The 23014-nt window shown below is 42.1% G+C and overlaps 1 protein-coding gene across 2 annotated transcripts in view; it reads left to right on the top strand.

Annotated features, from left to right (window-relative positions):
• KDM3A (lysine demethylase 3A) overlaps positions 1-22107 on the top strand; it is a 28882-nt gene extending 6775 nt beyond the window's left edge. The window contains exons 5-25 of one of the 2 annotated variants that reach the window (XM_042812726.1): positions 830-954; positions 1438-1510; positions 1611-1696; positions 4294-4445; positions 5495-5634; positions 7184-7385; positions 9169-9383; positions 11965-12117; positions 12229-12324; positions 12673-12800; positions 14730-14916; positions 15193-15362; positions 16179-16415; positions 16798-16969; positions 17849-17939; positions 18080-18210; positions 18812-18931; positions 19046-19185; positions 20384-20560; positions 20643-20777; positions 21229-22107. In XM_042812726.1, the coding sequence (XP_042668660.1) occupies positions 830-954; positions 1438-1510; positions 1611-1696; positions 4294-4445; positions 5495-5634; positions 7184-7385; positions 9169-9383; positions 11965-12117; positions 12229-12324; positions 12673-12800; positions 14730-14916; positions 15193-15362; positions 16179-16415; positions 16798-16969; positions 17849-17939; positions 18080-18210; positions 18812-18931; positions 19046-19185; positions 20384-20560; positions 20643-20777; positions 21229-21309 (3011 nt within the window). In that variant the 3' untranslated portion in view covers positions 21310-22107. Of the gene's footprint in view, positions 1-829; positions 955-1437; positions 1511-1610; positions 1697-4293; positions 4446-5494; positions 6058-7183; positions 7386-9168; positions 9384-11964; positions 12118-12228; positions 12325-12672; positions 12801-14729; positions 14917-15192; positions 15363-16178; positions 16416-16797; positions 16970-17848; positions 17940-18079; positions 18211-18811; positions 18932-19045; positions 19186-20383; positions 20561-20642; positions 20778-21228 lie in introns of both variants that reach the window. The other variant, XM_042812725.1, reaches the window with a different exon arrangement.
• The last annotated feature ends 907 nt before the right edge of the window (positions 22108-23014 follow it).

Raw genomic sequence — 23014 nt, 5'->3', positions numbered from 1 at the left:
AAACCATAGTTATCTGTTCTAGGGATGAAAGCTTTAAAAAAGTTTAAAAAAAAAAAAAAAAAAGTTGCACTTTATATTGGAGCAATGAATGTGAAACACAAAGCATTATGGAAATTTCACTACTGGGTATTTCCATTGTAGGAATGAGTACAGAATTTAGACATGGACAGATGACCTCACTCTTGTGGAAGAGATAACAAATGTGCAGCAATTCCTTCTGAAATGAATTACTGCGTGTTGCTCGTTGTTTTCAAGGAGCTTGATTTCTTTTTTCCAAACATCAAAAGCTTTACATAGAGACAGACTGCTCTATATATATTATACTCAGCTTTAAGCTGTTGGGTTTAGTTTTGTTGGCCTCGTTCTTACTGGTTCATGCAAGTGTCTTTTTAGTCATCAACTGGAAGGCATTTCTTGCATGCATGTTTTTGGCAAGGAAGGTATTAAGTCTAGAGTCCTCATTCTCAGTGCTTTAAAGAGGAGAAAATTCCTCATCTGATAAATTCTAATTTCCTTATCTACTGACTTGTCTCACTATTTGAAATTTGGAGGTCTTGGCTCCAGCTGCATGTCTGAAGCTCCACAAAGCTTAATTGTCCTATCCAAAGGCAGCACATACTTGGAATGTCGTTTTATGGCTTTTTTTTTCCCCCTCAGTGATGTGGAAGGTGTCTCTAAGTTCTCAGTTTGTTTTCCTTAAATCTAGCATATAGTACTGTTGGTTAGTTCATGTTGCAACCTGGATAATGTGGTGGTCTTCATGCGCCTTCGTTCTGAGGCATGTTGGATGTTTTCATTTGTTTACTGTTTTTTTCCTCTGATTTCTAAGGTGGAAAAAATATCATTGGTTCAAAGATTAGAATTTATAGCCTGGATCCATCTACCCAGTGGTTCACAGCAGTTGTGGTGAATGGTAATCCTGCTACAAGAACTCTAGAAGTCAACTGTCAGGAGGTAAGAACCAGCTGATGTGGTTACAAACAGAGGTGGGTCAAGGGTGCAGTCTTTAGTTTATGCAGCCATCAGAAGCATTTTAATTTCTGTTCTTAATACCTTAAGCCAAAATGAAGTGGAAGTCACTATAGTGTAGGGGCTTTTATTACTCCAAAGTGTTTCTGTGCTACTTCATGCTGCTGGCACAACTTTCAAATAAGTGGCTATCTACACAAAAGGAGACCTGGAAGTTGTATATGAAGAGCAAGACAAACGTGATCCTTTTTCCTTTGCTGTGCACAGTGCTCTGAAGCACCAGTTTACATGCATGCTTTCAAACTGAAGCACTATCACTGTATGTTGTTAAATTTAGCTTGACATTCATGGAATCCAAAAATGAAGTATTTAAGCTTCATCTGTACCACAGCATCTGAAATAAACACTTTCAAACGATAACTTCCATCTCTAACTGGCTCTGTGTTTTTTTTTTTGTTCCTTTTCAAGATTCCAGCTTTAAAGACTCTTGATCCAGAGTTAATTCACGTGGAAATAATATATGACAATAATGGAAAATGTGGTAAGAGCAGTTATTGTTTGCACTGCAGAGGCAAGTAGCATGCTTGTGCTAAAATAGATCATGTTAATGTCATGCTAATGTTGATCACCTTCTATTCCAGATAAATCCAAAAGAATTGGGGGCGTGAAAAGGAAATCAGAAAATAGTGGAAGTGTTGATGCCAAACACACCAAGTCTTCTCCTGAGGTAATGTCTTACTGCACTGTGTACAGCTGTGTTGCATAACGCAGTCACGTAACTTCTCAGAACAGTCTTAAATAAGGATTAAGTGGAAAAGTTAAATAATAAACGTGATCCCTTGGAGGATGTGTTGAGTTTATTGAAACTTGTCCAGGCACGGGTCAAATATCTTGCCTTGTGGTAATCAGAGAAGTTGTTGCTAAGCCTTGAAGTTCAGGTTTTCTTTTTTGTTAAACTGTGTTTTGCTCCTTCCTTGTGCTTAAGTGTTAGCCTGCCTAGTCATGTATTCTGTAGTGTGATTAAACACAGGGTGGTTCTCAAGTGCATAACTTCTGTTTTTCATGTTCATTCTTTTAACTGCTTTATTCTTAAATCCAAAACCTGTGCCTACACTTGCATGCTCTGAGGATTCAAGGTACACAAGCAGCGCTCTGGAAGAATGTTGCTTTGGTACCAGGAGGGAATGTGGCCACTCTTCTAGTACTTGCATGTCTGCATTTATTTCTCTTGTGAGTGATCTGGGAGTTCTTAAAAAACAAAACAAAAACAACCAAGAAACCAAAACCCTCTCAATGGGCCAAAAGAAGATCTGGGTAACTTAAGTATAGAAATGTAAATGAAAAAAATAATGGCTTGGCCACAGAACTTCTAACTTAACCTGTAATTTTGTCTGAGTGTTTCAGACCAAAATTGTATTTTAGACATGGCTATGGAAGAGCTTATGGAACCTCTCGAGGTGATGGTAGGGGTGGCTTTTTTTTTTTTTTTTTTTGTTGGTTGCTTGTAAATTTTGATTCTTAGCTTCTGTGTGCTCAGCCCTGTGCTGAGACAACTATCTGGGTTTGGTTGATGTCTGGATATCATTCATAGAAATCTGTAACAGCTTCACAAGGAAGCAGCAGGAGGTAACAATGTGAGACAAGATTGCTCTATGAAAAGTGATCCAAGCGTGCAGCAAAAGTAGCTCACGTGCTGCAATTGTGCTCCTCTGCATAGCTCATGCTTGAGTACCTTTAGTGTCTTTCAGGCACCCAATTTGCCATTCTTTGGCTTATTCAGCCATTGAGCAGTTTGCTCAGTGCATACGAGGCCAGTTTTTATTTCATATTCCAAATGTACTGCAGAAAAGTTACCGTGATCTGAATTCATGGCTTGTTTTTTTTTGTAAAGCAATGCAGTTGTTTATTTAGTTGTAGTTTTCTAGTCTGCCTTCCAAGAACTGTTCCTTTATGACCTTTGTACTCTTTGGGAAATGTCTTGCAACTGTTTTCTCAAAATGGTGACAAGTGAGTGTACTCTAATAAGGAAGAAAAGCTGATTCCTGGTCTTCAGTGGAAAGGGTGTGATTGTGGGGTTGGTGAGCTGAAGCTATAGCTTTTTTATATTAAAAAACCCAAACAACTTAGTATGTGATTTCTAATGTGGAGTTAATTAATTCCAGAGGTTTTCTGTGAATTTGTTTATGTGTCTGACAGCTGTGTTAAACCAAAGCAGAAAGGAATTACTTTAGAGTTGATGGTAATGAGTCTGTAGTGTGATTTACAGCAGTAAGTTGTGGGAGTGGAATATGGATGTCAGAACTGGGGAGGGAGCCCCATGGAAAACAACTGCTTTGAAAGACTTGCTAATTTTGGTATTCCTGACGTATTTCTAAAAGAATTGTAGGCTTACAAAGCTGCTTACTTAATCTGCACGGGAATTTGTCACTTAACGCTTTGTGGAATCCTGATACAAAGATTTTTTTTTTTTTTTTTTTTTTTTTTTTACACTGCAAGGAAGTTCACTTACGGGTTTTTGGTAATATTGTCAGACTGACTTCACAGTTTTCATTTTGGTCATTGAGGTCCATTGAGACCTCATTGTTGCCTTGCAGTAGTTGAAGGGAGCGTCTGAACAGGAGGGGGAATGGCTGTCTATGAGGGTGGATGGTGACAAGGGGGAATGGTTTTAAACTGAGGCAGGGGAGGTTTAGGTCAGATATTAGGAGGAAGTTTTTCACACAGAGGGTGGTGATGCACTGGAACAGGTTGCCCAAGGAGGCTGTGGATGCCCCATCCCTGGAGGCATTCAAGGCCAGGCTGGATGTGGCTCTGGGCAGCCTGGTCTGCTGGTTGGTGACCCTGCACATAGCAGGGGGTTGGAACTGGATGAGCATTGTGCTCCTTTTCAACCCAGGCCATTCTATGATTCTCTAATTTTTCTCTGAGGTTTGCAGGTGAGCTCTGAAAGCCATTTCTGAATTCTGGTTACTGCTACCAACTTCGAAAGATCATTGCAGTGCTGGTTCTGAAGAAGAGCAGAGCTTTCTATTTCCTTGCCTTAATGTTACACCCACATCTTACCCTTAAAGACTGTGGTGGTAGTTGCAGGGATCAGGGTGGGGAAGTGAATTTGCAGCGACAGCGTTTCACTGAACCTCTGAGATTTAAAAGGACGCTCAGTTATTTCCACCTAATGGACTGGGTGGGAAATGGCCTTCAAGCTTTTAAGCATTCTGAGAAGAGCATTAATGTACCTCTCTTTTTAAGCTTAACCTTGTAACATGATATTTATTTTGGGGGTGATGTTCTAAGTGTTCATAACTGTTAAAATCTCTCCTGCAGGTTTCTCAAAGTCAGGGACATGTGCACTCGGTACCAACAGTGTTTGGTGAGGCATTGCTGGGTTGTACTCCTGCTAATAAAGACCAAAGGCATCAAGGCTTGCCCCTGCCAGCTAACTGTCCTCCCAATCTTGGTGCAGAAACTCCTCAGGGGTAAGAAATCAGTTCATACTTCCATGGACTATTAGTCTTTCATAAGTAACTTAAGTTTGTAGCAGGATAAACGTAGTTTGATTTTTAAGGCAGTGCAGTAACTCTAGGTCTTTTGGAACACTGGAACAGCTTCAGCAGGTGTCTTGTAGGCTGGCTGCTTGCAGGTTAAGTATGGGTCCTCCATTATATTTTTTTGTTCAATACCAGTTAATGTTGGCCTTAAACTTGTTTGTTAGTGGTGGTAATCTGGAAGATGTCCCACTGGATTTAAAATCTTCCAATACTGAGTTTACTACTCCAAACTCTGTGCAGGTTTGAGCTGATCTGCCTTTCCATTATAAAACAAGCTCTAGGAATCATGTTGTCAATGCATGTTTCAACCAGGTGAATGTCTCAAATATAAAGTGCTTTATTTCATTTTCCAACCAGAGCTAGTGTGAGAACTGTGTTGCAGTGTAACAGTTTTTTCTGAGTGTGAACTCATCTAGCAGTATTTAAAGGTCAGAATGTTGTACCCCTGCCTCCAGTTCCATCACAAAGATTAACATGTATGGTAGAAGTGGTGTGGTAGGAACAGTAAGTGTTGTGCATTAGCTTTGCAAGAAGTGATATTGGTTTGCAGAAAACATGACTTTGCATCTGATCTCTTTGTGTGGGAACACTTCTACTGTCTCAATACAGATGTAGTGCCCCCCCAGCCACTGTCCTGCTGAAGTTTCTTGAGCATGACGTGCAAGTGGGAGGCACTTGGTTATGCAGCTGTTACATGTTAAAAATGAGAAAGTAACTTTAGTTGTGGAAGAAGTAGTGGAGTAGCTACTGTAGCTAAACTGGAATGGGATCTACAGGTAGATAAAGCTTGAGCATTTGATTACAGCACTTACAATAATAAAAAGAAAAAATCGAACGTGAACGTTGGCCTTTGCACAAAGTTTTACACCTTTGACTATCAGAGGTACATGATTAAATTTCTGTCTAGATTAATGTTGAGAAACAGAGGCCTTGGTTTGTCTGACACCCTTGTCAAAGTATTCCATCTTGTCTCTCAGCACATGCAGACGGAGCGTACCAGAAGTCCATCCCTCTTGTCTTAATGCTGGAACAAAACCACTGAAGGAAAATGTGACGCTCTTTCCTAAAGTGACGTATATAACTAAGGAACAAACACAAAATATTAATGATCAAAATGGTAAATATACCTCTCTGATATCTTCACGATCTTCATCTTTGAGTGATTCAACTAATGGAAAAGAAACCGGTCTGAAAAATATGAGCGAACCTCCTCTGAAGCCCACGACAAACTTTTCTAAAGAGTGCATTCCTGCAAAACCACTGCAACATCTTAACTCCTCCCTAGCAATACCGAGGGTCAGTAGCTCTGTGGAACTGCAGAGGACTTTAGATTGCAGGCCCTCAACGTCAGATGCTCACCTTCTCCCTTTTGCTGAGGCTGGAGTTAAATCACACAGTGGTTGTAACAGCCAAAAAGGAAACAAGGTGGATGAACACGTAGACATGGAATTTTTTGTTAGGAGAAATTCAAATGAGGCTTTTTATGAGAGGAATGAAAATGAAAGCTTTTGGAGTGGGAGTACCAAGATCCAGGATAATGGTAGGTATTTATAAACTTCCTGTCATTTGAAGATATGCCTGTTTCTGAGTAAATCGGTGCAAGTATCTTCTTTGTAACATCGGCAAAAATAGCAATTTTAATTTTGTTGGAGGGTGTTTTGGAATGTAAGTCATTTATGAGTAAAACTGAGAAAAATGTTCTTGCTAGATGGGGAGAAGAAACAGAATTGTTACAAAGCTTGCAGTGATAGAATGGCAAAACAGATTACATGAGCAAGCATTACATGCCTTCTGTTTGGAAGGCAGATGCTGATGGCGTAAGGAGACTGCTTTACAAAACTGAGGGCTGCTGCTAAAAATGTGTGATGGGAGATGGGTGTTGTTCTCAATGCAGCTTTAATCAAGAAGGGCCTTCGTTCAGTAACTGTTTTCAAACAAAATTGAAGAGCTGCCTTGTTTCTGTGTTATCTGTGGCCCAGTTCCATTTGTTTTCTTCAGGAGCAGAATGGGGAAGGCTGTGGTTATTTATGGAGCTGGGCTCCTGGTGGTGTGTCTGTGCTGTGCATCAGGTGGTGTAGCTGTTAGTTTTGGGTTTGAGGACTCTTCCCTATACACTCATCTCTTTGTTTTCAATCTCATGTTGACTACCATGTGCTGTTCTCTAACTGGCATAGATGAACAGCTAGGCAAGCAGTCACTGAGCACTGCTAGGTTTCACATGCAATGTGGGAGGAAGGGAGATGCTTGCTATCTGTCATAGTAAAGTGCTGAAATCCATTGCACTTTGAGTGGGAGAAACAGGCTAAAAAAGAGCCTGGTTGTACTTCTGTCTTCATACTTTTGATTCATGCCCTGGTCAACTCCACAGACAGGTTCTCAAGCCCTGATAGTTGAAGTGCTTTCACTGAAAGCAGGCACACCTTCCAAAGTTTGCTGTGGAAAGGTGAATGCATCTGTTAAATTTTTTGGGTCCCTGCACTATGCCTCCACTGGAACAACGCCTTGAGAAAGTTCCTGCTGACTGCAAATATTCTACAATTACTTTCTTTTAACGTAATGGGGAACGTATAAGAAAGGTTGTTTCTCACTTGAAGACATTTGCTTGCATATTTATATAACAAACTGATTAGTACAGCTTGTGTAATGCTCACTGCTCTTCCCTACAGTAATAGTTCGCAAGTCCGTTTTAGCAGATGCCTCGAAAGTGAAGAAGCTGCAGCAGAGTGGAGAAGCATTTGTACAGGATGGCTCCTGCAATAATATTGCACCTCACTTGCACAAATGCAGGGAATGTCGCTTGGACAGCTACCGAAAGAACAAAGACCAGAAAGATTCCACTGTCTTTTGTCGATTCTTTCACTTTAGAAGGTAGGAACGGTATTGAGCGTATGCAGACCTCGGTGTTCTTTTAATGTGAACAACAAGATGCTTGTTGGGATTAGATGTCTGACCTCTTTTCTTACTTTTCTGGAAGGAGTGCTGCTGAGTTTTCACTGTTAGCTGTAACATTTATCTTCTTTTTCCAGGCCAGATGTAAACCAGCTCCATGCTCAACACAGCCTTATGTAGATCTCTGGTTTAAAACTACTGGATGTCAGTGTGTAGCTATCAGGCCATAAGCCTAGTATTCCCAACCAATGAAAAGTTCCCTGTGTTTTTCTAGCACTTAAAAATTTTATAACTGCTTCATTTGAGTAGAAAATATTTTGGCAGAACTTTGAGCTGTTTATTTGGCTGTTCTGGGCTGAAAGCCAGTTGGGATAACTTGAGTGTAGTTTGAACGCTTCAGCTTGATAGCACTGGGAGGTTAGGCTCTGTCTCCCAGCATTTAGCAGTTGGAAGTGTGAAATGTTAGACGTATTCTGCAGTTACAGAGGAGTTACAACAAGTGACCATGGGCTTTCAGTCTAGAGAACTGAAACAGCAGCAATAGTTTGTTGTGTTGCTTCATCTTTTTATTCTGCCTTACACTTGAGTGTTGTGCCATTTCTGTCATCAGTGTGCACAGTGGATTTTAAGGAGGGCAGGCAGGGGGACTTTGAGGAAAGCACAGTGACTGCTGGGTGCTGTTGGCATGTTTCAACCCTGACGTGCAGCTTCCCTGTGTCCCTGTGAGCCTGATATCAAGCTGAACAGTCAAGGTCCCTGGATATTTTCTCTTCATTTCTTAAGACAAAGAACCATTTCAGAAAGCTTTTGAAATGCTACTTGAAGCGTATCTGTAAGCCCAGGGTGGATGTTGTCAAACACTGTGGTTTGACAGCTTGTAACGCGTCCTTTCTTCAGTGCTGGAGTAGTGTAAACTTTTCCATGAACTACTTGGTCCAGATGTTGTGTCTTGGGGTAGGTATGACATCAGTTGAAACAAGCATCAGAATGCCTGAATCCTTTAGTTCACAAGTCGGTGCCAGTGGAACTGTCCTTGTTTACTGAACGTGTGAAATCTTCAGAGTCTGCAAATGGCTGAGTTTTGTGATAATGGCTGCCAGCATCTTTTCTTGCCACTCCTGGTGGTGTTGTGAGCAGGGTGTTGTCATCATATGTCAAAAGGTTCCTGAAAATGTGAACGTAACTCTAACTTTTCTCATTTAATAAGCCTCTAACAATGCAGATCTCCTCCAGACTGCCAGAATTGCTCCATAGCATGTGTCTTATTCAAGCTGTGCTGTAGGAGGTGTGTTGGTTCTTTAAAACCTTGTTGGCAGCTACATTAGTAGTTTTGTAAATGTTACTTAAGAACACAATGTATTCATATTCTCTTCAATGTATTTATATTCTCTTCTGTGAGTTGTAGCTTGTTCTGGATGAAGCTTTTATTGTCACTTCCTTTGCGTACGATCCTTAATAGATATGCAATTTTCAAATGGTGTTGACCTGATAATTTTTGCATGAATAAAAATATCCCTAAGAAATGTACCTTACTATCTCGACCCAAACCACCAGTTTCTTTAGTAATGATTTTTAAACAGGCAGTATCTTAAGCATGCCTAGCATTTATGACAATTATGTTTAGCCATGTTCTCTGCAACCATTGTGTTGGCTATTGACACATGGTGTCCGTGTTTGCAGCGTAGGCATTGACTCGTGGGAGGAAATACAAACTAATGGAACATCTGAGGTGATGGCTCTTTCTTCCCTGCTTGTTTCACAGGCTGCAGTTCAATAAGCATGGGATACTGCGTGAGGAGGGCTTCTTAACTCCCAATAAGTATGACCCTGAGGCTATTAGCCTGTGGCTGCCTTTATCCAAAAATGTTGTTGGCCTGGATCTGGACACAGCGAAGTATATCCTGGCCAACATTGGAGACCACTTTTGTCAGCTGGTGATATCTGAAAAGGAAGTTATGTCTACAATTGAACCACACAGTAAGATCAATTTGTATTACATCACCCCTACCTTAATAACTCCATGTGAAACTTTAGGCTTTTGACTTGTGTGAAAATCAGTTGTAAGCATTTGGAAATGTCATTGAAGTCTTCAGTGTTGCCCTCTATTCTCAGAGGAAGGTTAAGATCTAGCATGAACTAGTTCTAACAGCTCTTTCTTTATGGAAGGGAACATAATTCTTTCATATCTGTCAGAATAATTCTCAATTTATAGCTACATATCCTGTTGAAGGGGAAGTGCATTTCTCTTATGAAATGAAGTGTCCTAAAAGAACAGAAAAGCTAAAGTAACAGGCAGCTGCCTGCCATCTATTTTTAATATGTGAGTGAAATTATGCTTTCCTCTTGATTTTGGTGGATTGCTTTGCTTTTACTTGTGCACCGGCCCCAGCAACGCTACCTGTGAAGTGTAAAGAAAGAAATAATTCTCTCCTTCCACCCAAAAGCATTGGGTCAGTTTGCAATGGGCCTGTTTTAAGAAGCTCTGCACACAGCCCTGCTGGAGCTTGGCCAGAGAGGTATTACTGAGGGGGTAACTGACTGCAGAGCTCCGTCAGTGCCAACAGGGCAAACCTTGCATGGTAGAACACAGGTTTTTGGCTGCAGCTGAACATGAGCCACTAAATGGGAGGCATTGTGAACTTGCATAACCACTGCTCAACATGGAATGGATCTTAAAATAACGGCGGTTTTGTTTTGGCTTGTAACTATGTGACAGAAGTGATACAGCTTAGAAAGGTGCCTCCCAGTGTCTTCTGCATTCTGGGTAGTATTGACATAAGGATCACGTTGGTTTACCAGTCACTGCAAGGTTGTGAACAGAAGGAGAAAAGCTTAATTGGACTGACTACCTTTAAAAGCAGAAAGGAGGACTTGTTAAATGTTTCAGAAATGCTTGCTGTGAGGTCCTGCCCTGAGCTACTTGGAATCTGCAAACTCTGTATTTCACTTCAGCTAGAACACACTCAGGCCTGTGAAGCCAAAGTACGAAGAGCTAGAGAACGGTACAGGCTGGAATATCAAAACAACTTCAGAAGGTTGTAATTTCGTGAGTTCCCCCTCAAAATTAAGAATGTGAGGTGTTTTTTTAATAGCAGAGGAAGCATTTGTTAGCATACCTATAAAGCTCGCGTGTCAGTTCTGGAGTTGATTTCAAAGGAGCTGAATGTGTTGAAATTCCCTCTCTGCTTGTTTATAACCGTGGCATAATTGTTGAGAAGTAAGGGAAGCTTACTTTGAAAGTTGTTGAAAGTAAGGGAACTCAATGTCATGAAAATGGAAATGTTTGTAATGCCCTGGGTAGGGAGGCAATATTTTGGGGTGTAGATACTCTTTTCTTTGAACAGTTCAGCTCTTACCAACTTACCAACTTAGTTGGTGTAGGAGTTGAAGCTGTGGTAAGCTTCTCTTGGAGGAGTTCTGTTCAAATTACACCTTTTCCTAAGGGCTCCGGCTCTGATAAACTGGGCTCTGCCAAAATGTAGGTTTGTTTGCTCAGATAGCCCTCCTTGAGGAGAGGTGTTTGAATGTTTTTGCACTCTGTAGAGCATCTTGGTGAGCTCCTTCTTTCTGGACCCCCAGGTATGAGGGAGGAAGAGTGACTGTGAAGAAAGAGTTTGCTACTGTTTAGCAACAGAGGAGCTAATGCCAAAAAAGTCCTTTGAGTGAGACTGTGTTAGGTAGAGCCTGAAGGGAGGCAGTTGTAACAGAAAATGACTTGGGAGAGTGACTTGAAGAGTGGGAAGATGATTTATGGGGTATGTGATAACCTAAGCACCAGTGGTCAGTTGCACAAATAAGAACAACTGAGAAGGTAACTATTGTGAGAAGGTCTGATGCACACCTGTAACGTGTAGGGAACTTCTTAAAAGCCTGCTCTAGTGTTAAATGTGGAGGTTGGTGGCCCTGCATGTGGCAGGGGGTTGGAGATTCACGATCCTTGAGGTCCCTTCCAACCCTGGCCATTCTGGGGACAAATCCAAGCTGATTGTAGCATGCTAAGTGTTGAGTCGGGCTTACTAATAGCAACTTAGGGATTTCTTAGGACAGCTGTGGAATTTCCACTTGAGGGAATGTCAGCAGTATGCATGTTAACGTGGTCAGGTGCATATCAGGAATAATAGTGCTGCACAGAAAGTGAAATGATCTTGATAGACTCTTCTGAATGTTCTTTTTAAACTGAGACAGGGGAGGTTTAGGTCAGATATGAGGAGGAAGTTTTTCACACAGAGGCTGGTGATGCACTGGAACAGGTTGCCCAAGGAGGCTGTGGATGCCCCATCCCTGGAGGCATCCAAGGCCAGGCTGGATGTGGCTCTGGGCAGCCTGGTCTGCTGGTTGGTGACCCTGCACATAGCAGGGGGTTGGAACTGGGTGATCATTGTGATCCTTTTCAACCCAGGCCATTCTACGATATGATTCTTCTTCTGAATCTATAACTGCAAAGACTTGGTTTGGGAGTTCAGTTGAGAACAAGGCTGAGCCTTTCTTACATGAAGCGATTGAACATTTAATTTGTTAATTAAAACTACCACTTGGCCTGTTGTGTCAATTCCCACAGGACAAGTAGCCTGGAAGCGTGCAGTGCGTGGCGTTCGAGAGATGTGTGACGTGTGTGACACCACCATCTTCAACCTGCACTGGGTCTGCTCAAAGTGCGGCTTCGGCGTGTGTGTGGACTGCTACAGGATGAGGAAAAAAGGCATACATGAAGGTGAGAGTGCATGTTGCTGCTTCAGGCAAAGGGGAGAGTGGGAAGGACCTGTGTTGTGATGTGACGGTACAGCTGGCAACTCAAACACCACGTAATGACTGTGTTTTACAGACGATGACTCGGATACTTTCTCCTGGTTTAAATGTGTGAAGGGGCAGGAGCATGAACCGGAGAATCTAATGCCTACACAAATAATTCCTGGAAGAGGTATTTTAAGGATTTGATTGGGAGACTGATGGACAGTTGCAGCCTTTTGCTGTCTTTTCTATGTTATTGATATTAAACTAAGTGGCTTTTTGTTTTTGGTGTTTTTTTAGTTTTAAGGTTAACCAAAGTTTAGTGGTGTTGTCAACAGGTTCAAGTTCCTAAACTGGAACAGCCTGTGTGCCTGCTACTTGTTTCATTATCTTGACCTTCACAAAGCAGTAGCAAAATGTAGTGTTTAAAGGTGAACTGTTACTTTGCTGTTGTTTAGCTGAGTAGTATGCACAACTTCTTTAAAACTAGCCGAATGTTCTAATTAAGTAAGCTCATTAATTACTCTTTTCCCTTCAGCACTCTATGATGTTGGTGATATTGTTCACTCCGTAAGAACAAAATGGGGAATAAAGGCAAACTGCCCCTGTGCAAATAAACAGTTCAAGGCCCTGTCAAAGCCAACTCTAAAGGAGGATTCAAAACAGGTATTGCTGCATTGCCTCTCACTGCTGTCTGTGTAGCTGAAATACCCACATGTTGGTCTCAATCTGACAGTATTTGAAGCCAGTGGCAACTGACACAAGCACTCCAGTCCTGACCACTGCTGTATTTTTGTTTGGTATTCACTTTTGGGGGAAGTCTTACTTGGTTCTTTTGACAGCTGGTAACTGGATGAGTAACCTATTCTTGAAAAATGTCAGTGAGTTTGGCTGTTTCTCTGTTTCCTCAGTCAAAACATAGGATTAGACTTCAAGTCCTCTCAGTCTTAACAACAGAGATGGGGTAATGGCTGGGAGTGCAGGCTTGCCCTTGTGTCCTGGAGGTGTAGCATGTGCAGCACCTGAAAGAATGAGCAGGGTAGGAAAGTTCTGGAATGTGTAAAAGAGCTGAATATGGATGAAGTGGCAAGGACTGGAGCAGTATGGAGGAGCACTGCTTTCTCTGCAGGAAAGTTCTTCTGGTAGGAAGTTTGTTGCTTATTTTATTAACAAGCAAAGAAACATCATAAAGTTTGGGTTTTCTTGGTGATTTTATTTCAATAAGTAATTCTAATTGCTATGAGAAAATTAAGAAGGCTTTCATTTTGTGAATGGCAATATGTAATTAGATGTATGTATTTTGGAAAGTAAAAAATACTGCAAGTTAATGGCCTAGTTTTGCAGCATTACAAAAATCAGTGTCTTTTACATATGCTTATTTATAAACTTATTTTGAGAATAAATACATTTTGAGTCCAAGAAGCAGGCTGAACTTGATTTTAGGCTGGTAATCCATGTAAGAGGTGTGGAATATTGTGGATATTAAGAGCAGGGAAGGTGGTTATGTAGTTCAAGTTAGCATACGACTGACCTAACTTGGGTCTTAGTTTCTCAGAATGTCCTCTATACCTCTTTCTCTGTAAAATGAGAATTTTGTTTTATGTTGTGACACAGTGGAAATAACTTGTTTAATGAAGTTTCAGACTTGTGTTGTGTCATGTTTGGGATTCTTACCAAGCATCAGTAGTCACTAAGATGTGAAATAAAGAATGAAGCAGTAATAAATGCATATAACGACTTCTTGTTTGGACAGTTTTGAGCAGGAAGGTGAAATATAGCCAGCCATGCAGAAATCCCAGGCCACAGAAGTCGTTCTGGTTAGCCTGGCAACGTAGCAGCTCCAAACAAGTAGCTCAGCTGCCTAAGAGATTGCTGAGGGTTCTGTGCATGGCTGCTTCTGGCCACAGCTGCACTCACATGCAGTTCTATTTTAGAGCTGGTAGATTTTTGCCACTTGAGGATAGAGATTTAGGTGCTCTATCTACATGTTTTAAACAAGCAAACTGGACCTCCAGCTTAGCCCTGACAATTATGGTTTTAAACTGAGGCAGGGGAGGTTTAGGTCAGATATGAGGAGGAAGTTTTTCACACAGAGGCTGGTGATGCACTGGAACAGGTTGCCCAAGGAGGCTGTGGATGCCCCATCCCTGGAGGCATTCAAGGCCAGGCTGGATGTGGCTCTGGGCAGCCTGGTCTGCTGGTTGGTGACCCTGCACATAGCAGGGGGTTGGAACTGGATGATCATTGTGGTCCTTTGCAACCCAGGCCATTCTATGATAATCTACTACTAGAACACCAAGAAGCAGCTACTAAAATTGTATTTGGTTTCCAAAACAATCCCAGAAAATCATCTGGGAAACTCAGCTTTCTTTGCTTATCATGAAGAGAGATGGACTCCGTAAGCTCTTGAAGTTGAGAAGTCCTGGTTTCTCCTGGATCTCTTTTCAGTACTAAGATGCAATGCTGACCTCTTGTGGAGATGAGGTTATTTAAAGGAGGGCAGCGCTTCCTTTATTCTATTTTGAAAGAACGTTGCTCGTTTTTCCTTGAGTGGTGTGTTTATATTGAATCAGGATCTCACTTTGTGCTTTTCAGAATTTGGTACCTGGAGAGAGGACCAGCCTTCAGCAAAACAACTTAGTCCTGAGCCCACAGGTCCCTGCACACGATCCTCCTGTCAAACCAGCAGCTGGAAGTAAACAAACTGCTTCAGTAAACACTTCTCCTTCATTAAGTTGGCTGTCAAATATAACAAGTGGAAATGTGAATAAAGAAAACAAAGGTATGTTTAGAACTGGTGAGAAGCAAACCCTTCTGTGGCTGTTTGTTAGAAAAACATGTCCAGGGCCCAGCAGTATCTTTGAGGATGACACAGTGCCTACTGGAATGGAGTTCAGTGAGTCTATTGCAGAGCATATGCATACTGCACATACATATGCATGTTCAGATGTGTATATTTGAGTATCTCATATGCTTTGGATTTGATTTGAAGGATGTTTCTTGTGGTTCAGATCACTCCTCGCTGTATTTCTTCAAATGTTTTTCTTCCTCATTGCAGAGAAACTTCTCGTACCCATTTCCAAGAATGAAAACAAACCTCTTCAGACACTCCCTACCTTAGCTAAGCCTGCTGCAGCCCTGCAGACATTCAACAGTGCAATACTAACACCTGTGAGCAACAACAACACAGGTTTCCTGCGAAATCTCCTGAATTCTTCTGGAGGAAAGGTATGTGACATCTCTGCACTGGCTTGTGTTGATACCAGGCTTAGACTGCTGTTCTGTGGCTGCAATCAATTACCACAGGCATTTGTCACAGTAGCCAATACTTTGTTCTCCTTTGGAGGGAGAAAGGGTTTAATTCAGTGTCTGTTGCAGTGCTTTTTTTAGAATAGTAATTCAGTAGTGCTTTCAGCCAGTCTTGTTTGAGTGAGGGGCTGGGAGGCAGGTGATGAAGCTGACAAATTTACTCAGCATAATGTCTGGCAGGTGCATTGATTAGCATCTCCTCTAATCTCTAAAAGAACCATCAGGGAGCTTACAGAGGGATCTGAAACCTCCTTCTGTGGAGGGTAGGTGACTGACTTGTGCCTGGCCTGCACACCAATTCACTTCAGTTGCAAGAGCAGGTTACAGCCCAGGAACAGGTACAGCCCCAAAGAAATGGGATAAAATACTGTCCTTGGGGTCCCTTGGTGAAACTGCATTTCTGTCCTTTGTTATAAAGGAAGTCTTCCTTCGTGCAGCATTCAGTGCCTTTCTGCAGTGCTGCTGAAATCGGGGTGGAACTGCGTGCTGCCAGAACGCTGCAGATGTTATCAGAAATGACACTGACCTTTAATGGCAGTGAATTTCTAGGCAGCAGCTGTTCTGCAGACCTCTGTTTCTCTGCACGATTGTGTGCTGACGTGAAAATGTTGGGAGTGGCAGATATATAAATTCATCAATATTAAATACATCATCTTTGGATTGCGGAGGACACTGACAGAAAAACACACCAACTTTTTTGTTCTTTCTCTTTTTTTTTTTTTTTTAATAAACCAGACAGACAATGGACTCAAGAGTACACCCAAAATCCTCGATGACATTTTTGCTTCCCTGGTGCAAAATAGAACCGTGACAGACATGCCTAAGAAGCCACAAGGACTGACTATAAAGCCTACAATAATGGGCTTTGACACGCCTCATTACTGGTTATGTGATAACCGCTTGCTGTGTCTTCAAGATCCCAACAATGAGAGTAATTGGAACGTCTTCAGAGAGTGCTGGAAGCAGGGACAGGTAGTGAACATCTCCTCTTGCCATTTTCTCATCGTGTGCTTTGATCTCTTACTTGAAAGGCAGGTGCAATCTTACTGAAACTCTGTAATATGTAATACCTGAACACTGAAATCCTTAGATAAAAAGATATATATTATTTTAAATCAGTTTCCAAACACAGTGCTGAACTTATAGCTCTCTATCAAAAAAAAAAAATAAAATGCTGCTTTGGAGCTTGAAATAAGGAATGGACAAATGCACGGTGTGATTCCTGGATGGCAGGGCGTTCATCCTTTATAGTGGGATGTTTGCAGAGTGCCCACGTTTCAATGTTTGGTACGTTTCATGGGTGGTTAGAATTAGAAGTTTTTGATGATTCTTTGGGGTGTCTTTTTCCTTACAGCCTGTAATGGTGTCAGGAGTGCATCACAAATTAAATGCAGACCTCTGGAGACCCGAGTCCTTCAGGAAAGAGTTTGGCCAACAGGAAGTAGACCTGGTCAACTGCAGGACCAATGAAATCATCACTGGCGCTACTGTAGGAGATTTCTGGGATGGGTTTGAAGATATTTCAAGTAAGCAGTGTGAATTTCTTTACAATGGGTAAAATATTAAGCAATGGTAATCTAGCATGACATTGCCATCCTTGAGCAGCACAGAGCAGAATAAAAGATGTTCCAGACTTTGTCTCTGAAGACAGTGTCTGCCCTGTGTTCTCACCAGGTGTGCTTAAGGGATGGTGGCGTTAGTGGAAATGTTGTCAGCTGTGTTGAGGACCATCTCTGAGCAGCATGTTTGGCTGCTTTTTTCTTTTGGGAAAGCATTCTGAACAAGTTGGGGTTTTTAGCAAATTGGTTCACCTGTCAGCTTTAACCCACGCAGGTAAAACAAAAGGACCTGTGTGTGGTTGATACTCAGAAGGTAATTAGATCTTGCTGTTGAAACTTGTAGGTGTTCCTGAGGTTTGGGGAGGTGAGCATGAGGTTTGGCATTTTTGCTTCTAGAAAGAAACTTTTTCCAGAATTAATGCTTGCCTGGCAGCTGGAGGTCCTGCCTCATCTGTGTGATGTAAACTTTGGGGATTTGGTACTTGAGGCAGGAGGACTGGGAGCTGGAAGGCTTGTTCGTGCTTCTCATTTATGTTACTTGAGCTCAGTTTTACCATTAGCTGCCCTCAGATGCAGGATGGTTGTCTGAGTTAAGCTGTGGGAGGTGCTTAGGGAGGGGAGCCACCGAAGTTCACGCTGTACTTAATCCAAAAAGCTCTGCACTGTACAGCACGCTTCTCAGGGCAGTAATACCTGACCGTGGTGTCAAGTGAACTGCGTGCCTTCGGTTCTGTGTGAACAGTTGCAGAGTGAATGTGGCTGTAAAATAAGATTGGGATTTCATGATGAGTTGCAGTGTGAGTGGTACAAGCTGTTATAAGCTGACATGTTAACATCTGACAATAGGCCGCCTGAGAACAGAAGAAGGAGAGCCAATGGTGTTGAAGCTTAAAGATTGGCCTCCAGGAGAAGATTTCAGAGATATGATGCCTTCTCGGTATGAATTTGCCAAGAAACTGTTTGTGTGCTGTGCTTCCAAAGCAATAAAATGTAGAAATACGGTTACATTTTGACAGCTGCTTCATCAAAAGCTGTTGATCATGGGGCCTAACACTGAACTGTGCTGTATTTCTTTAGGTTTGATGATTTGATGAAAAATATTCCACTGCCAGAGTACACTAGGAGAGGTGGAAAGCTCAACCTTGCCTCTCGTCTTCCCAACTATTTTGTACGACCAGACCTGGGCCCTAAGATGTACAACGCCTACGGTAAGGAATGTGTCAGACTATGGCTCTTTCTGCCCATGTATTTGAATCACAGAATGGTTTGGCTTGGAAGAGACATCTGAGCTCATCTGGTTCCAACCCCCTGCCTCTGCCCCACCTCTCTCTAGATGAGGTTACTCACAGCCCCATGCAGCCTGGCTTCTGGATCGAAGCTTGCTCTGAAAACAAAAAAATAGATTCTTCCTATGATAAGTTGTCACTCAAAAGATGCTTCAAACATTAAGGCTCATCATGGCCAGTAAAGAGATCCTGACCTAAAAATGCTGTAGCAGCTGCTGAAGGAGAAACTGTTGCTGAGAATTCTTTATTCAAAACTGCTGCAGAAACAGTCTGGTAACAGTAATGTGGTTTTTGTGTATCACACAGGTGGGGTGCAGGTGCAGGCTGATGTTTGTTAGCTTGTGAACTTAGCAGTTGGCAAAATACAAAGGTGATGCTGCAAAGTCCTAGGAAAAAAAAGAAACTGCTGCCTGGAGGAATTTGCTGATGAAAGTAAAAGCTGCCTGGGCTTTTCAGGTAGCTCTGCTTAGAGTAGCAGAAGATTTCTCTTTATCTCACTAATGTAGTGGGTGCTTTTTTTCAGGTTTAATAACACCAGAAGATAGAAAATATGGCACAACAAACCTCCACTTGGATGTGTCTGATGCAGCCAATGTTATGGTGTATGTGGGGATCCCCAAAGGTCAGGCTGATCAAGAAGAAGGTGAAGTTTTTTCTCTTGTTCTGGAGGAACTCTTTCCCTCCAAGAAAGCTGTGGTCCAAATGTGGTTGGTGGAAAGGTCTCTGTAGTGTAACTGCTTGTGTTTACTCTTAACAGAAGTGCTGAAGACCATACAGGATGGAGATTCTGATGAGCTGACAATTAAGCGTTTCACTGAAAGTCGAGAAAAACCTGGAGCTCTGTGGCACATCTATGCTGCTAAGGATACGGAGAAGATCCGGGAGTTCCTCAAAAAGGTGGGCTGCTCCTTCTTAAGAACTGTTTTACTGTCCATGCAGACTTGTAAACACAAATCCTTGTGCTTTTTTTTTTACCTTCTTCCTGTTCCAGTTTCAACACAAACACAGTTTAAACCATCAAACATGTGCACGAGGTGGTCTTTGGAAACGTTGGTCACGTCATTTTTGAAGTCTCCCTTCTTTCATGTTCTTACACTGTGTTTTTCTTTCCATAGCTTTCAGGTTTAGATTGAGGGAGAAATGAAGGTTTTTCATGTGGCTTCCATGGGAGGGAAAGGGTCTGAGGAAGGAAAGAGGTGGTACTGCATCAAAAAGGGCTCCTTTCACTATTTACCACAGGTGGTCAAGAGTTCCTGGTAGCTCCAGAAATGGGACTTTTTTTCACTAAAAGTAAAAATGTCAATGTTTAAAAGAATAAATGGAATGGTCTGAACAGCTTGTCGGCCTGAGCACTGTCTTAGACAACAGCTTGGAGGAGCTACAGCCAATTTGGTTAAGATTTTGTTTTTTTGTTAATACTGTATCTGATAAAACTTGCTAGTGAATTTTATAAGCAGCTGTGATTTGATTCTTAGTCTCTTGTAGCATACTTCCCTGTAGGCCTGAGACTTTCTGCAGCTTCCCTCAGGATAGAACCAAGGCGTTCATCTCCTTTTAAATGAACTCCTAAGATTCAGACATCTGGTCCCCACATCCTCCTGCCCCTCAGTTTTCCTGTATGAAGTCCTCATGCCTCCCTGACTGGTAACTTCTGGAACTCTTGTTAGCAGGCTCTGTTTTGGTCAGCAAGCACAGTGCGTAGTGCAGGCCTCAGGGCAGGCACCTGCTGCTTTTGGCACTCGGTCTTGTCCAGTTATGTGCTAGAGTAGTGTAAGAGAAATGATCTCACGTATGAGAAGTTCCTGTTGTGAGCATGGGTCACTTTGGCCCCGTTTCTTCTTTCCTGTGTACACTGGAATGATTTTAATGTACCATATCCACCTTTGCAGCGTGTTTGTGAAGCAAGTGGAAATGAAGTGATGTAGCCTTGACAAACAAGAACTGAGTAAAGAATCCAAATCTTGCGTGTAACTCTTGTATGTGATCACGTGGTGCAAGCTGCTCGGTGTGGAATGCGTGCACATGCAACACCGTGCACATCTGGTCATCCTGCAGGACTGGTGTGTTGTAACAAGCCTCTTTCCCTACTTTTCAGGTTGCTGAAGAACAAGGTCAAGAAAATCCTGTAGATCACGATCCCATTCATGATCAAAGTTGGTACTTGGATCGATCTCTAAGAAAACGCCTTCACCAGGAGTATGGAGTTCAAGGCTGGGCTATTGTACAGTTTCTAGGAGATGTAGTTTTCATTCCAGCAGGAGCTCCGCACCAGGCAAGGACCAGTGGCACTGTTTGCAGCCCGACCACTTGGGCAGACTTTGCATGCGTGGCTAATGCTTGTTTGTTCTCTCCAGGTTCATAATTTGTACAGTTGTATTAAAGTTGCAGAAGACTTTGTATCCCCAGAGCACGTCAAGCATTGCTTCTGGCTCACTCAGGAATTTAGGTATCTGTCACATACGCATACAAACCATGAAGATAAATTGCAGGTATGTTTCTGGTGCTCAAGGAGAGCCTTGTCCCTTTTCTCCCTTTAAAAAACAAAAACCCTCACCAAATCCCTGCAGATTGAGCCATCCATACAACCTTTCCAGTTCAGATTGGGTTGCACTGGACCTTGGAAAAACTGTTTTTAATGTTACACGTGTTGAGTGCTTTAGAGGAGGCCTTCTGACAGTGCTCTGAAGCATTACCTCCTGTTTGTGCTGTTCTTCCTGTGGTTGAACCCACAGTAATGTGAGGCTGCTGCATTTCAGCTAATCCCTGTTAGCACTGCGCCTCGCTTTCACAGCTCAGTGATGTAAGTGGGGCTCTGGCAGAGAAGCACCTCTGTGCTCGTGGGTGCAGAGGTGGGAATCTGCAGCTGTGTGTCAGGGCCTTCTGATCTGCCCTCCCCACGCTGCTTGGCTGTCAAACTGAACGCCTTCTTTTCCTTCCTAGGTGAAGAATGTCATATACCACGCTGTTAAAGATGCAGTTGGGATATTGAGAGCTAACGAATCCAGCCTTAGCAGATCTTAAAGTAGAAAGCCTTAACACACACTATGAAAACAGAAGCGCTGGCAGCTGTTTTAACTACTCAGTCAGGACCTCTGTGGACTTTGAGATTATATGAATGTTACCTCATCTTCCTTTCAGCAGTACCAGAGGATTGTGGTACTATGTTCTGTGTATTCTTCCAATGTTTACAAACCTGATATGTATATGTAGTAATATGTATGGACTGTGGCATACTGTGAATGCTCAGTTGCAATAGAACTTTATATGGAGTTGCTCTCCAAACTGTACAAAATACCTCCTATAGAACTGTCGGGAATTATTCCAAACTACTCATTTGAAAACTATTATCTGAGACATTGTAAAGCTCCATTTTTAAAACTTATTTCAGGGTGGGAGGAAATACGGAGTCACCCAACTAATAACCAATTTATGTTAACTAAGAATGCGGTTCTGTAACTTCACATTAACATAGAACTAGCATTTAAAGTAGCTTTAAGCTATTGTATAGTAACATAGAGATGGAGATTAACCATCTTTAGGTAAATGTATTTAAATTTCTAAATGTTAAAAGAAACTTTTAATCAAATGTCTTCTGTTTGAAACTGATCTTTAATTTGAACTTACGTTTGATTCTCTGGTTTTTAACACTGAATGGTCTACATAAAATTCTTCTATTTCAGATACTGTTCCTTGCCCAGCTTCTTCAGTTGACTCTTTAAAAAGCAATGAATTTGATGCACTGCTTTGAAATGCAAAAGTAAATTGTGTATCATATTGTTCATAGACTTTTTTTAAAGTATCTGAAAGCTCTGTATTTAATTCAGTGATCTGTTTGTAGCCTTTTTTGGATACCACAATGTGGCTTAGCTTGATTATTGCTTCTCAGCTGCTGCTGTGGTCTGTATTGAATGAGTTCTGCAGCTTCCGTCTTAAAAAGCACACTGCTCTAAAATTACTTAGATTGAAGACATCACAAATTGTAAAAACAAGCAGAGGAGAAATGCATCTGTCATCTACCAAGATAAGCTAAAATAAACTCAGCTTTTCTATTCCAGCACTGAAACACAAAGGACAGCAGTTGGGCTGAGCCAGGTCCAGGGCAGCTTTGTGAGCCAGAAGTCGTTCTGAACTCCATGTCAACTCCTCTGGGAGCAGCCATGAGGCACAGTGGGTCAGTGCAGGCACTGTCCTGTAGCTCAGTGTGCACAGATGTTCCCATTCACTGAACTCCTGCTGCTACCTTGATGTCTGCTGAACACCTGTCTGTTCAGTGAGAACTTCCCTCCATCTTTACTTGCTGAGGTCTCTAGCTGGCAGAAAACACCTGAGCTAGAGCAGCCGCTGCTCTGTCTGCCTCCTGCAGCGAGAAACAACATGTTCACTTGTCACTTTGTGTTTGAAGCAATGAAGAACCCTTCAAGCCAAGGCTGTGTTTCAGATGAGTATTCGTTCTTGCAATAGCGAGTTTCAAGTAAATGAAATAAAGCAGCTTAATTGCCTTTCTTGGATCTGGGTGGAAGATGTGTGGGGAGCTGGCGTGCAGTATCCTAGCACCCAGGGAGTGTAATGAGTCACACTGATTTTACACACAGACGTGCACATACAGCTGAGACCCGTTTGTTAAAGATAGATTTTGAATTTCCTTACTACTGCTGTTACATAATCTTGTCCTACCCCAGCTATCAACTACTGCCAGTCACTGACTTTCCAGGTGTTTTTCCTTTCT

The sequence above is a fragment of the Centrocercus urophasianus genome, unplaced genomic scaffold (genome assembly GCF_019232065.1).
Source record: "Centrocercus urophasianus isolate 14NV4802_14NV808 unplaced genomic scaffold, USGS_Curo_1.0 seq_13, whole genome shotgun sequence".
Classification (NCBI taxonomy): domain Eukaryota; kingdom Metazoa; phylum Chordata; class Aves; order Galliformes; family Phasianidae; genus Centrocercus; species Centrocercus urophasianus.
The sequence above is the reverse complement of the archived record's forward strand: the minus strand, read 5'-3'. Positions and strand labels throughout refer to the sequence as shown.